General features: G+C 33.5%; 1 protein-coding gene across 1 annotated transcript; it reads right to left on the bottom strand.

The window, feature by feature from the left end:
- Positions 1–12,985: 12,985 nt before the first annotated feature.
- LOC140862595 (uncharacterized) lies at positions 12,986–13,603 on the bottom strand. The gene is made up of 2 exons (XM_073265627.1): positions 13,561–13,603; positions 12,986–13,416 (listed from the first exon to the last, which is right to left on the bottom strand). The coding sequence occupies exons 1-2, from the start codon at positions 13,601–13,603 to the stop codon at positions 12,986–12,988; spliced, it is 474 nt and encodes a 157-aa protein (XP_073121728.1).
- Positions 13,604–15,173: the final 1,570 nt, after the last annotated feature.

The following is a 15,173-nucleotide window of genomic DNA, read 5'->3' as shown; positions in this document are numbered from 1 at the left end:
ATATAATAGACAATATAGAAACGTTTTCAACAAAACAAAAATAACCCCCCCAAAAGAGCGCACACATTATTAATTTTAATTCCTTAATAATTCTAGTCTAAAAATTCCTTAATAATTCTCATGCAGAATTAAATTAAGGTGACATATTACGAAAGAGTTTATATATATATATATATAATATAAATGCTTGTTTTTAATTTTTTTTTTCATTTTTTAAAAATAAATTCTATCTCTCTAATTAGTTAATAATTAATGACTTTATTGGGAGACAAAATGATCACAACAGTGATTTGCTTGCATAAAGAAAACAAGCAAGCAGGATGTAGACCTTTCTATTGAAAGAGTGGGTGCCTGGTGAGCCAACTTATGGCTAAGGGCTTTGATGACTCTTTGTATAAATAATCTTTTGTTTTATATAATTTACACTTTTATTAATGACAATGACTTTATCTTTCTTCATATTGTTATATTGTGATATACTATTGTTGTTTTGATAAAGACCTTGAATATACTATAGTGTATGTAAGATGTGGTAGCACATGGGGATGGCTATCATGAAACACATCTTATAGTCACTGTATATTCTAAACTGTTCCTAGTCGATTGAGCCGTCCGATAATAAGGATAAGGAACGCTCGAGTTTGAGACTAGCATTTGCGATGCAGAGTACCACGTTTCATTGGTAAGGAACATAGAGATGTTCGAAGCATGCAAATGGATATTCATACGATGAATGATCGAACTACCCTATCCGGACTTTCCAAGTGGTTATCACTTATCGAGTGGATAAAGTCCGCGGTTTTGGTTGTACACCATTAGTCCTTACTACTTGAAACATCATTGAGACTCTATATGCTAGTACTGTGCTTTGACTCGTTTACCGACTCTATTGGGGTCATCAGGTGTCGGGATTGGGTACAGTTACAACACATATAGGAGTCGATGCTTTGTTGTCAAGGATTCACCACATACTTGCGAGTGTGGATATCCTATGCGATCTGAGGAGATATTAGTGTGACGAATCTCTGGCCAGAGTACATGATGTGATTTAAGAAATGGTTTCTTAGTAGCACATGCGATGTCACTATTTGATCTTCAAGATGTATTGCATAGTTATCGAATCTTGAACAACTCTCGATATACCAATGGTTGTTGATTCGATCGGGATATTTGGATGAAGGGACCGTACTGTACGCTAACCAAAATCTATTGATTTTTGCAGGCACTATCAGTGATACCTAGGGAATCATGGGGCGATGTTGCTAGGCGCTCTTACCATGATTCGATGGGCAAGTCGGAAATTGTTGTTCCGAGTCACAAGGAGTTGTGAGCCCACGACTAGTTGTATCCCTGAACCATTGAGGGTCACACAGAGTAATGGATTTTTAATCCCCGTTGAGATAGTTAAATTTAAAGAGTTAAATTTAATGAACAAAGAAGTTGGACTTCTTATTTAAGAGTAGAGGAGTAAGATTTCCTAAAATGACATAGGGATGGGCATTTTTGGAAATCACTGAATTCGGATTCAGAAAAATTTATCTTGACTTTAAAAGGTGCAGAAATGGTTTCTGTGCACATTGGTGAAAACGGTTTATCAATCGGAGTCATGATGAATTTTATATTAATTTCTGAACATGCGGGCTTTGCTTGTCGGGCTTGAACTTATGACTAATGGGCCCTAAGCTGTTAGCGGCCTACATTATAAATAAGTTATTGCAGTACAGAAATTATACACAACAGGTCACAATTTTCGAAAACCCTAAGTATTTTCTCTAACAGTGGCCGCCCCCCCTCCACTCTGCTCAGGAAAATTCAGCCTGTGAATTTTGAATTACAGTCTGGTTTAACGGATCAAATTCGTTAATTTTCTTCGTAGAAACTTCTGATAGATTTTCTAGTGCAATCTATCAGAGGGATTAATTATCCGTTCGTGGACCTGATTGAAGAACAGTTCGTCCATCAGTTCCAGGGATATACAACGAGAGCAGAGCAATCTGTTGGTGTCCATAATCTCGATTCGAGATTGGAGGTAAAAATTTATAATTGTTATTTAATTTTTACACACACAAAATTTAATCGTAAAAGTTTTGATACCCATTATGGAATCGTTCCATATAAAATTTTTAAACTTCCGCTGCACCGGGTATCAATTCTGATTGATCTGATCGTCGCGTTCTCATACATCTATAACTGTATATTTGCTTGCTTGTAGACCTTTCTATAACTGTATCTTCAATTATTATTATTATTATTATTATTATTATTATTATTATGAAAGAGTGGGTGCCCAGTGAGCCAACTTGTGGCTATGGGCTTTGATGACTCTTTGTACAAACGATCTTTTGTTTAATACAATTTACACTTTTATTAATGGCAATGACTTTATCTTTCTTCATATTGTTATATTGTGATATACTATTGTTGTTTTGATAAAGACCTTGAATATACTATAGTGTATGTAAGATGTGGTAGAACATGGGGATGTCTATCATGAAATACATCTTATAGTCACTGTATATTCTAAACTGTTCCAAGTCGATTGAGCCGTCCGAGAATAAGGATAAGGATCGCTCGAGTTTGAGACTAGCATTTGCGATGCGGAGTACCACGTTTCATTGGTAGGGAACATGGAGATGTTCGAAGCATGCAAATGGATATTCATAAGGATGAATAATCGAACTACCCTATCCGGACTTTCCAAGTGGTTATCACTTATCGAGTGGATAAAGTCCGCGGTTTTGGTTGTACACCATTAGTCCTTACTACTTGAAACATCATGGAGACTCTATATGCTAGTACTGTACTTTGACTCGTTTACCGACTCTATGGGGGTCATCAGGTGTCGGGATTGGGTACAGTTGCAACACATATAGGAGTCGATGCATTGTTGTCAAGGATTCACCACATACTTGCGAGTGTGGATATCCTATACGATCTGAGGAGATATTAGTGTGACAAATCTCTGGCCTGAGTACTTGATGTGATTAAAGAAATGGTTTCTTAGTAGCACATGCGATGTCACTAATTGGATCTTCAAGATGTATTGTATAGTTATCGAATCTTGAGCGACTCTCGATATACCAATGGTTGTTGATTCGATCGGGATATATGGATGAAGGGACCGTACTGTACGCTAACCAAAATCTACTGGTTCTTGTAGGCACTATCAGTGATACCTAGGGAATCATGGGGCGATGTTGCTAGGCGCTTTACCATGATTCGTTGGGCAAGTCGGAAATCGTTGTTCCGAGTCACAAGGAGTTGTGAGCCCACGGCTAGCTGTATCCCTGAACCATTGAGGGTCACACAGTGTAATGGAGTTTTAATCCCCGTTGAGATAGTTAAATTTAAAGAGTTAAATTTAATGAATAAAGAAGTTGGACTTCTTAAATAAGAGTAAGGGAGTAGGATTTCCTAAAATGACATAGGGATGTACATTTTTGGAAACCACTGAATTCGGATTCAGGAAAATTTATCTTGACTTTAAAATGTGCAGAAATGGTTTCTGTGCACATTGGTAAAATCGGTTTATCAATCGGAGTCACGATGAATTTTATATTAATTTCTGAACATGCGGGCTTTGCTTGTCGGGCCTCAACTTATGACTAATGGGCCCTAAGGTGTTAGTGGCCTGCATTATAAATAAGTTATTACAGTACAGAAATTACACACAACAGGTCATAATTTGAGAGAGAAAAATCGAAAACCCTAGTCTCCCTCTCTTAGAAATTCGGCCGTCCCCCTCCTGCTCTGCCCGAGAAAATTTCGGCCTGTGATTTTGAATCGCAGTCAGGAATAACGAATCAGATTCGTTTAATCTCTTCGCAGAAAACTTCTGACAGATTTTCTAGTGCAATCTGTCAGAGGGATTTAAACCTCATTCGTGGACCTGATTGAAGGAGTTCATCAGTTCCTGGGAGATACAAGAAGCGCAGAGAAATCTGTGTGGTGTCCATTAATCTCGCTTCGAGATTGAAGGTAAAATTTAATTAATTGTTATTTGAATTTTACACACACAATAATTTAATCGTTGAACGGTTGATACCCACACCATGGAATTGTTCCATGATAAAATTTTTAAACTTCCGCTGCACCGGGTATCAATTGTGATTGATCTGAACGCCAGTTTTCCAACATATTATTATTATTATTTCCCTTTTAATTTATTCATTTTCTCTATGATAAAAGTATTAAGGTTTCAGACTTATATCACACACATTATATATGCTGGTTTTTCTTTTTACAAAATTACTATAATAAAACTATAAATGTTGATTACCCCAATAAAAACAAATCACTTATATTCGGACATTGAAATATTATTTATTTATATATAAATATTTACTCTATAAAAAAACTCCGAATACACATCCACTACACTAATAATAGCTTCATTTAGCCTAGAGTTTTCTATAATTCAAAGATTTAATATATTCTCTTGAAACCATTAAATTAATCAAATCTCTATGTTGCACTTGGACTTTGGATGATAAAATTATTATTGAAAAAAATGAAATATGAATTATGATATTGATCGATTATTCAATTTTCTAATTTTATCTAGCCTTCAATAGGAGGACAATTCCATGTTCTAATTTAAAATAATTAAAGAAAATACGTGGTTTAAATTTTTTCTTCAAAGCTACAAATTAATATTATATCTGCTTAATTTTGTTGTTTATCAAGTAAATAATACATGTAGAATTTGGAATTTATTAAAGGGCATATCATTTTCTTCGTCATTTTTTTTTTTTCTAGTTCCTTTCAGGAGAACAACATATATCATTATGAAAGTAACTTAGTTTTTTTCTTCTCTCAAAATTTTGATTTAGATTTATTTATATCTTTAATGTTATATCTTACTATCTTATTAAAGTAGAAACCCTCTAATTAAAAAATTTTCAATTAGTTGGTGAAGCTTGATTTAAAATTATCATTATCTCCTAACTTAATTTTCAATAAAACCAAAATTATTAGGCAAAATAGTCATTTTTTACGATTTCTTCTTTTCTAGCCATTAGATTCTCACTTTGTGCCCTTTGATATTTTTTTATTTACAAAAATGATACTCATTTTATAAGATATATATATTTTTTGAATATTTGTTTAGGAAAACATTATTTTTTATTATTTTTTAATTTTACAATTTATTATTTAATGTCTTCGTTAAAAAAACGAAATGTACGAGCACGCAACGCGTGCAACGGAATATTAGTATAACAATAAAAATAATCGCCCCCAAATCTCTCTAGCATCGGATTTTATCATTAATTTTTACACATATAACTTATGTGCATCGACCCTTTATATATATATATATATATATATATATATGAAAGACATATAACAGATCTAAGCACGGTTCTAAAGCCACGATTTTGATTCCGGAACCAATGGTTCAGATTCGAATTGAAATAAAACCACTTTTTAAGAAAAATGAAAAAAAATATTCATAGACGAACAATATATATATATATATATGGTGACAAAAATTTGAGGGAGGACAAATATTAGACCAATTCTTGTAGCTCGAATGATGATATTACCAATGCCTTCCTAAAAAGTCTAAGCAGTAATTTATTTTATGATGAAAAGTAAAAGTAAAAGTAAAACCCCTTGCATGGAATTTTTTACCTTTTCTTTTTCAACTTCTTTAGTTTTTTATTTTTATTTTTTTATTTTTTGGGCAATGCCCACAGCTGTAAAGCTGCATTGGACAGAAAAATTAGGCTTTTTTATTAAATTAATATAAAATAAATATTTTTTTTAAAATATTACATTTTTAAAAAATTTATCAATTTATGCTAATCCGGAACTATTTTTCCCGAATTCAGCAGAGATGTAAGTGATATTTCTGACATTTCTGCTGAATCCGGGACATATTGTCCCGGATTCAGTTAATAATAATAATAATAAAGACGAAAGAGGGGTAAAGACATTGCTCAGAAAAAGTATTGAAAGTTATTGCATGTTGCAGAGAGAGAAAATATTGCACAATAAACATAGAAGCCTAATTAATCTCACGCCTCACATCATTCAATCCAATTAATCACACTAACTACTTTTTTATATTCATATTTCCAAGACCATGATATGCTCTTTATAACTAAAAATGTAGTTTTTTTCTCCACCTAAAACATATTACTAAAAGTAGAAAAACGATATTATAAAAAAACGAATACTCGAAGTGTGAAAAATATAATTATTCATTAATACATAAAATATTATGAGATAACAACAAATTCAAAATTTGGTTTTTAGAGATTAAAAACCGTTCCGAAATAACAATAAATTCAAATGTTGGCTTCAAAAAGATGAAAAATATTATTCATTTATTAAATTTAAATTATTACGATGATACACAATGACAAAAAAAAAATTCAACAGCTGATTTAAAAAAATGTTACACAAAAAAACTAAAAATATATAACATCATATTTTAAATTCAACAAAATCATTTTACGAGATAATGCTAAATTTAAATTTCATACTATTCTTTAGATTATATATTCAACGACATATTTAATAATTATGAAAGATAATGTAAAATTTAAATTTTATAATCGGTATAATTTTTTTATATGATATATCTAACATCAGATTTTTAAAAAAAGTTACACAAATAAGACAAAAAAAATATATAACATAATTAAAAAACAGAAGAATTCAATCTCTTTTTAGATGCCCATATAAAAAAGTTACGTAATAAGACCCCAAAAAATATAACATAATATTTTAATAAACAAAATTCTTTTAGGAGATAACTTTGAATTAATTTTTTTAGCAATGTATGCCTTTTTTAGATTATATATTCAACCGCAGATTTAAAACAATCTCATTCAATAAGACAAAAAAAATTAAAATATTTAAAAAATAGCAGAATTTTTTTACAAGATAATCTTAAGTTCACATTTTTTAAATACTATAATCTATTTTTAGATAATATTACGAGATATTTTTCTTTTATATTTTTATATAAAAATAGTTTTAGAATTTTATCACAAATTATTTGGATAAGATGAATGAAAAAAATGTGTGACTGTTAATGTTTTAGTTAATTTTGACAATATATATATATATATATATATATATATATATATATATATATATATATCTTATCTTATTTTAAAAAATCTATCAATTAGACATTATTTTTTGTTTACCAAAATTATACTTATGTGAATTTTGACATTTTTTTATTGTAGTTTAATTTCTCGATAATTTTTACAATTATGATATTACTCTTATTTGAATAAATATATTTTCTTCTAATATAATTAATATTAGTATTTCAAATAATTAATTAATATTTCATATATTTGTTTTATTAAATATTAATTAATTAATTATTTGAATATAAGAATAATTACTTAATTAGTTAAATGGTATTGCGTTATATTTATTATGATAATATTTTGTCATCAAGTTAAAATAATTTAAAAAAACACTACTTTTTTAGTTGTAAAGACAAAATTTTAAATCAGGTACTTTATAAAATGTTTATTATGATCTTGGAAATATGAAACAGTAACGCAGTGTTTGGTTCAATTGATAGGATTATTGAATGATTATTAAATGAATGATAAAAGAAATGATAAATAAAGATTGATAATTTGTGTTAAAAATAGTATTGTGTTTGGTTTGATTTTTAGGAATAAGATTAAATAATGGTTTAAATTTTTTTGCCAAAAATACCATTTATATTTTATTAGATGGGTGAATTTTAGATTGGAGGGAAAAGATAATTATGGAATTTATGAGTAAGATAAAAACAAGAATAAATAATACTAGGGTGAGAGGAGGGTTTAGTTAACCTACTATAAAACAACTTTATCCTTTCTAGGTTAGATTATCTTGTTTTAATAAAAATCCTACAATGGATTAAATAAAAAATTACACACAAACTTACCTAATCCTTTGTACCAAACACTGCGTAATTAGTGTGACTAATTGGATTGAAAGACGTGAGGTGTGAGATTAGATTAATTAGGATTTTATTGTTATTGTGCAATATATTTTCTTCTCTCAACCTACTTTTCTTTTACATCTTTTCCGTCTTTTTTTACCCGAAATATATATTTTTTAATTATTAACTCAATGTTAGATATGGTCTGACATCTTTGCTGAATCCGGGACAGATTGTCCCGGATTAGCATAGATTGATAAATTTTTTAAAAATGTAATATTTTAATAAATTTTTATTTATTTTATATTAGTTTAATAAAAAAGCCGAAAAATTATGTCTCACCCTTTTAAAAATGTAAAAATATATATATATAATCTAGGTTTTGGTCCCTCAATTATGTCATCACTTGACCAAAATTTGTTTGGAAGTACTTCGTAAGTCAATACCTTTCATGCCCTTCATCGAGTACTGTGAACAACATATTATTGTTTCTTTTGACTTTCCAATGGAAGAATTAACAACCCTTTTGCTTTTATTATCATGAAGAATTTTTTTTCCCACTATTTTATATCTATAAAAAAGTTTCTTACCACGTGATATGAAATAAGTTTTATTTTCAATTTTTTTTCTAAGGATTATTTGAGAGGGTTAAATACAAATTTTGATTGTTTAACTCATAATAATATGGACATTATTCACACAGAAAATGAATCGAAAATGAAATAAGCATTGCAGACTTGCTCTAACTACGTACGTACATAATTGGTATACGCGGAGTTGAAATTTATTCTTAATTGTTTTTGTAGGAATATTGGGAATAGCTAGTCTTCGTATATATCCTCGTTCCATTTCAAAACTGAAAAAATTTCCTACTTTTATTTATTTTCACCAATATCTATATATCTTAACCCGATGAATTTAGTACACTAAAATCGACATAAAATTTATATATATATATTATTTGGCGTAAAATGGATCAATCATTCCAATAGAAGACCCGAAACCTAACAGCAAGTAACCATTTAGGTCAAAAAGCTAATGGCACTTTTGTTATCAAGTGCAACATACTCTTTTGGAAAACTATAATAGGTTACTAGGTGATGAACCAACCATGTAATTTAATTTAACTACTATAAGGAGCTAGGCAAATATCATACCAAACGTCGGCATGGTATATATGGGTAATTAATAATAATAATAATGATGATGATTATTATTATTATTGTTATTATTTGATAACGTCAAAACTTGCCGTCGTTACATTTCGTGCGTACTAGATAAAATCTTTGAGCTAATTAATTCATTAACCAATAAACCACATTAACTAGGTAAATAACACTAAGCAAGTCATTTCATTAGGCTTGATCGAGAAGATCATCAAAACTAAACCAAATCGAAAAATATTGAGGTTTAGTTTGATGATCAATAATTCATGTAATTTGGTATGTTATTTAATGAACAAAATATTGGAAAACATGCCGTTATTTTCTTCAAATAAATTATTCAAACAAAGATAGCAAAACTCCTGAATAGAACCGAGAAAACAATAGACACACAAAATGTATGCACACCGCTAACAATTACTTCCAGAAAGTATTTCAGATGCAACTCGAAGGCGCTTACATGGTTGAGACAGACATGCTTCTATTAGAATAATAAATCAGAATTCTTGCTTAATATCGAAACTTTGGAGACGAGCTAAACCTTGAACAAACTGGAAACTAGCACCAAGGTCTCACTTGGATCTTGAAGAATTTGATGAAGAAGATGATAAATAGTGAGGGGATGCCAAACAACGTGTAGAGGAAAGAAGAATTGCTGAATGATTGGATGGTAAGAGTCAAGGGAATCATTAAACATGTAGGGAAATTGGTTGTTAAGGGTGGCTTTCAAACTTTAGTACATATCGTGTGTCAACTATATAAAATGCAGTCAATCACACGTCTCGACTCGTCTAATAAAATAATATCCCTCAACTCATACATAAAAAAACATATCAATATTATACTTAAAACGTTCGTAAAAATATGCTCTATCATCTCGTTCGTAGGTTAGCCTCGTCTCGTGAGTCCAGAATCAAACTTGACCTGAAACCATTAACTTAATCGAAAGCGTTAAACATAAAATAATTATATCATGAAGCCATAATCATTAAATCATAACTTAAGCAATTTAGGGCATAAAATCATAAAATTTATTTTAAAATCATCGTATGCGAGTTTAGTGGATTTGGACCTTACAACTCTATCCTCCTTAAAAGAATTTCGTCCTCGAAATTCGACTCACCAAATAATTGTGGGTATCGGCTACGCATATCTTGTTCGATCTCCTAAGTAGCCTCTTCCACTAATTGATTGCGCCATAAGACCTTTACCATCTTGATCTCTTTGTTTCTCAGCTTCCGGACTTGTGTATCCAAAATTTGAACAGGTACTTCTTCATATGACAAGTATGGCGTCCATAGAACTGGTTCTTGGCGAATGACATGAGAAGGATTTGAGATATGCTATCTCAAAATCAAGACATGGAAGACGTCGTGTACTCCTTCTAGATTTGGAGGCAATGCTACTCGATAAGCTCTTGCTCCAACCTTGTCTAAGATCTCGAAAGGCCCTATATATCTTGGGCTCAGCTTCCCTTTCTTCCCAAATCTCAAAACTCCTTTCCAAGGTGACACTTTCAAGAACACATGATCACCTACCTGGAACTCCAAGTCTCTATGCCTCTTATCGGCGTATCTTTTCTGTTGACTCTGTGCTGTCAACATTCTGTCCTTGACTTTTGCTATCATGTCGATTGTCTGTTGCACTATTTCTGGCCCTAATACAGCTCTTTCTCCCACTTCATCCCAATGCAATGGAGTCCTACACTTTCTCCCATACATAGCCTTATAAGGAGCCATTCCAATAGTAGCTTGATAATTATTGTTATGTGTGAACTCCACTAAGGGCAACTTCGATTCCCAATTTCCTCCAAAGTCAATCATACAAGCCCTGAGTAAATCCTCCAATATCTGAATCACTCGCTCAGATTGTTCATCTGTCTGCGGATGAAAATCTGTACTAAAGGATAGCTTTGTTCCCAATCCATGATGCAATCTCTTCCAAAAGTTCGAAGTGAACCTAGGATCCCTATCTGAGACTATCCTTGCTGGAACTCCATGCAATCTAACAACCTCTCGAGTATACAACTCTGCATATTGATTCATTGAGAAGTTGTTTCTGACTGGTAAGAAGTGAGCTGACTTTGTAAACCTATCAACTATTACCCATATTGAATTCATTTTTCGTGGTGTAATTGAAAATCCAACCACAAATTCCATGGTGACATCTTCCCATTTTCATGTGGGAATGGGTAATGGTTTCAGAAGTCCTGCTGACCTTTGATGTTCAACTTTCACCTGTTGACAAGTCAAACATTCGTTAACAAATTTAACGATGTCTTTCTTCATACCTGGCCACCAGTATAGCATCTGTAAATCATTGAACATCTTTGTACTCCCTGGGTGAATAGAATACGGTACAGTGTGAGCCTCAGTCATCACATCTTCCCTACGTGAATCTACTGCTTGTACCCAAATTCTCCCTTTGTGATGCACTATCTCTTCCTTCACTGTATACAATGCACCCCCTTTGGCTTCATCTTTAAGTTTCCAACTTAGCAATTGCTGGTATGAAGACTGACCTGTTTTAATCCTGTCAAGAAAACTTGGAACCATTGATAAGGTTGATAAGGCACAAACTTCTATTGGCTCAACTACTTCCAATCTGAGTCGTTCAAAATCTGCAATCAACTCATGTTGAGTTGTCATTATGTTCAAAGTCGCAGACTTGCGACTCAAAGCATCAGCTACTACATTAGCTTTACCCGGGTGGTAGCTAATGTCACAGTCATAATCTTTCACCAATTTGAGCCATCTTCTCTGCCTCAAGTTCAACTCCTTCTGGGTGAAGAAGTACTTCAGACTCTTATGATCGGTGAAAATCTGACACTTCTCACCATAAAGGTAATGTCTCCACAGTTTTAGTGCGAAACAACTGCTGCCAATTCGAGGTCATGGGTAGGGTAATTCTTTTCATGTATCTTAAACTGTCGTGAAGCATATGCTATTACCTTTTCATTTTGCATCAAGACAGCCCCTAATCCACTCTTGGAAGCATCTGTATAAATTACGAATCGACCTGTGCCTTCAGGTATGGCTAGTACTGGTGTTGTCATCAACTTTTCCTTCAACTCCAGGAAGCTTTTCTCACACTGATCAGACCATTCAAACTTCATACTTTTGCGAGTTAATGACGTCAGTGGCAGCGCTATCTTGGAGAAATCCTGAATGAATCTCCTATAGTAACCCGCTAATCCTAAGAAACTCCGTATCTTTGTAGCATTCTTTGGAGTAACCAAATTTTTAATTGCTTTTATCTTTGCTGGATCAAACTCTATTCCCTTTGCCAAAACTATGTGACCCAAAAATGCAATCTGTTCTAGCCAAAATTCACACTTACTGAACTTAACAAACAATTGTTTTTCTTTCAAAATCTTCAAGACTGTAGTTAGATGCTGACGATGATCATCCAAACTACGAGAGTAAATCAGTATGTCATCTATGAATACTATGACAAACTGATCTAAGAAAGGCTGGAACACTCTGTTCATAAGATCCATGAATACTGCCGGTGCATTTGTAACTCCAAACGGCATGACTAAGAACTCGTAGTGTCCATAACGAGTCCTGAAAGTCGTTTTATGAATATCTTCATCTTTCACCTTCAATTGGTGGTAACCTGATCTCAAATCAATCTTGGAGAACACTATTGCCCCTTGTAACTGATCATACAAATCATCTATCCTTGGCAGTGGGTATTTGTTTTTCACTATTACTCGGTTCAGCTCTCTATAATCGATGCACAGTCTCATAGACTCGTTTTTATTTTTGACAAACAATACCGGTGCATCCCAAGGCTATATACTTGGTCTAATGAAGCCTTTATTGAGTAGCTCTTGTAGCTGTTTCTTCAATTCCTTCATTTCAGTCGGTGCTAACCTGTATGATGCTTTGGAAATTTGTTGAGTTTTGGACATTTATTCAATCCCAAGTTCTACCTCTCTAGCTGGAGGTAATCCTGCAATATCATTAGGAAATACTTCTGAGAAATCTCTCACTACCTCGACGTCTTCAAGTTTCGGTCGAGGTAATTCTTGGTTGCAAGTAACACTTGCAAGAAAACCTGCACATCCTTTACTCAACAGTTGACATGCCTTACCCGCTGAAATTAAAAGAGATGAATTATTTTTCGGTGTGGCATGGAATAGAAACGGTTCTCCATCCTTAGTTTTCAAGGAAACCATACTCCGTTTACAGTTTATGGTAGCCTCATATCGAGACAACCAATCCATCCCAAATATCACGTCGAAGTCAGACATATTTAGGATAATAAGATCGGCGAGCAACTCATGACCCTGCATCTGTACACTGCATCCTCTGATAATCAAATCACTACTTAATTCTTCCCCTGAAGGCAAGGATATACTAAATCCTGATATTGACTTATCCGGTACCAAACCCGATTTATTAACAAATTCAACAGATATGAATGAATGTGTAGCTCCAGTATCAATTAAGAAATGAGCGGGATTACTGGAAACATTAATCATACCTGTAACGATGGTTGTATTCAAATCCACTTGATCATGTGCCATTGCAAAAACTCGTCCTCTTACCGGTTCTTTGAATTGAGGGCAATCTTTTCGATAGTGCCCTGGATTTTTGCAAAGGAAACATACTCCAGTTCCTGCCATGCATTGACCTGAGTGAATTTTTCCACATTTCTGACAAGCTGTTGGTGCAGTTGCTGGTTTTGGTGCTGGTAGAGCCAACTGTTTTGCCCTTGAGGTCGAGGTTGCTGCTGTTGGTACGATCGGTGTTGGGGTGGGGCTTGATATGGCCTCTTTCTGCTAGAACTTCCTTGCTGGTCTTGACCCTGATAACTAGACCTCTTTGCCTGTGACTCTCTGATAATGTCATTTCTGTCCTTTTCGGGCAACATGGCCTGATCCACCGCATCTTTGTAAGTGAGCGCTCCACTTAGTCTAACATCCTTTTTAATGGAGGCATTCAACCCCTCCTTAAAGTGTTTCAAATCTTCAGCAGGATCACCAGAAATCATCGGTACAAAGTATCTTCCCCTTTCAAACTTTTTCACATACTCTGCAATCTACATGTTTCCTTGGCGGATTTCCAAAAAATCTCTGTCCAACTGGGTTCGGGTGCTCACTATGAAATATTTGCCATAGAACACATCCTTGAATCCATTCCAAGTAAGGGTACTTAGGTTCAACGATACCTTGGCTCCATTCCACCAAATACGAGCATCATCGCGGAACATATAGGTAGCACATTTCAATCTATCCACATCCGTGATCTGCATGAATTCAAAAGCAGTCTCCATAGATTGGAACCATTGTTCCGCTATCAAAGGATCAGTCTCTCCTTTGAACTCAGGTGGTCCCAACTTTAAGAACCTCTTGTAGATAGGGTTCTGATTAGGTGCAGTATGGTTATTTCCAACATTAGCCATCTGGGCTTGAAGCAATTGTTGGATCTGAGCTCCCTGAACACGGCTTGTTCTTGGAGCAAAACAGTTAATCCCGCCAAAAACTGGTTGTTTTGATTGTTATCACTATCCGGACGACAATCAGTATGGTTGTTGCTAGCGGCATTGGCGTTGATGTTGTTTTCCCTACGTGATGCCATAACCCTAAAGTCCAATATTATCCACATCGCTCAGTCACGATTCAAAACGTAAACATACTTTAACATATAACATGCATATACATATTTCATCGCATTATCATACACATAATCACATAAGACATATAACTTACAGACATGAAGATGGAGCGTTGGAATCGTGGCGAGTATGCATGAGTGTTTCAAGAAAACCCAGAGCGAACTGCTCTGATACCAAACTGTAACACCGTCAACTGATGAAGATGCTACAAAACTAACATGACCTTAAAACTGACGTCGAAAAGAAAATTTTTGAAAGATGTATGCATACATCAAACCTTACTTAAAACATTTCAGAATAGTTTATAAACCAAATCCAAACCTTAAAATTTATAAAACTTTCTTACAACCTTAAAATACATCATAAAGTTGCAAATAACTCAAGACATAGCATAACACACTCAACACATAACACACTCATGCATCGCCCGCCGGTTCGACTCCTTGCTCTTCTTCATGCCCGACATTAAACTCGTCGAC

The sequence above is a fragment of the Henckelia pumila genome, chromosome 4, assembly GCF_033568475.1.
Source record: "Henckelia pumila isolate YLH828 chromosome 4, ASM3356847v2, whole genome shotgun sequence".
Lineage (NCBI taxonomy): Eukaryota > Viridiplantae > Streptophyta > Magnoliopsida > Lamiales > Gesneriaceae > Henckelia > Henckelia pumila.
This window is presented reverse-complemented; position numbering and strand designations above follow the sequence as displayed.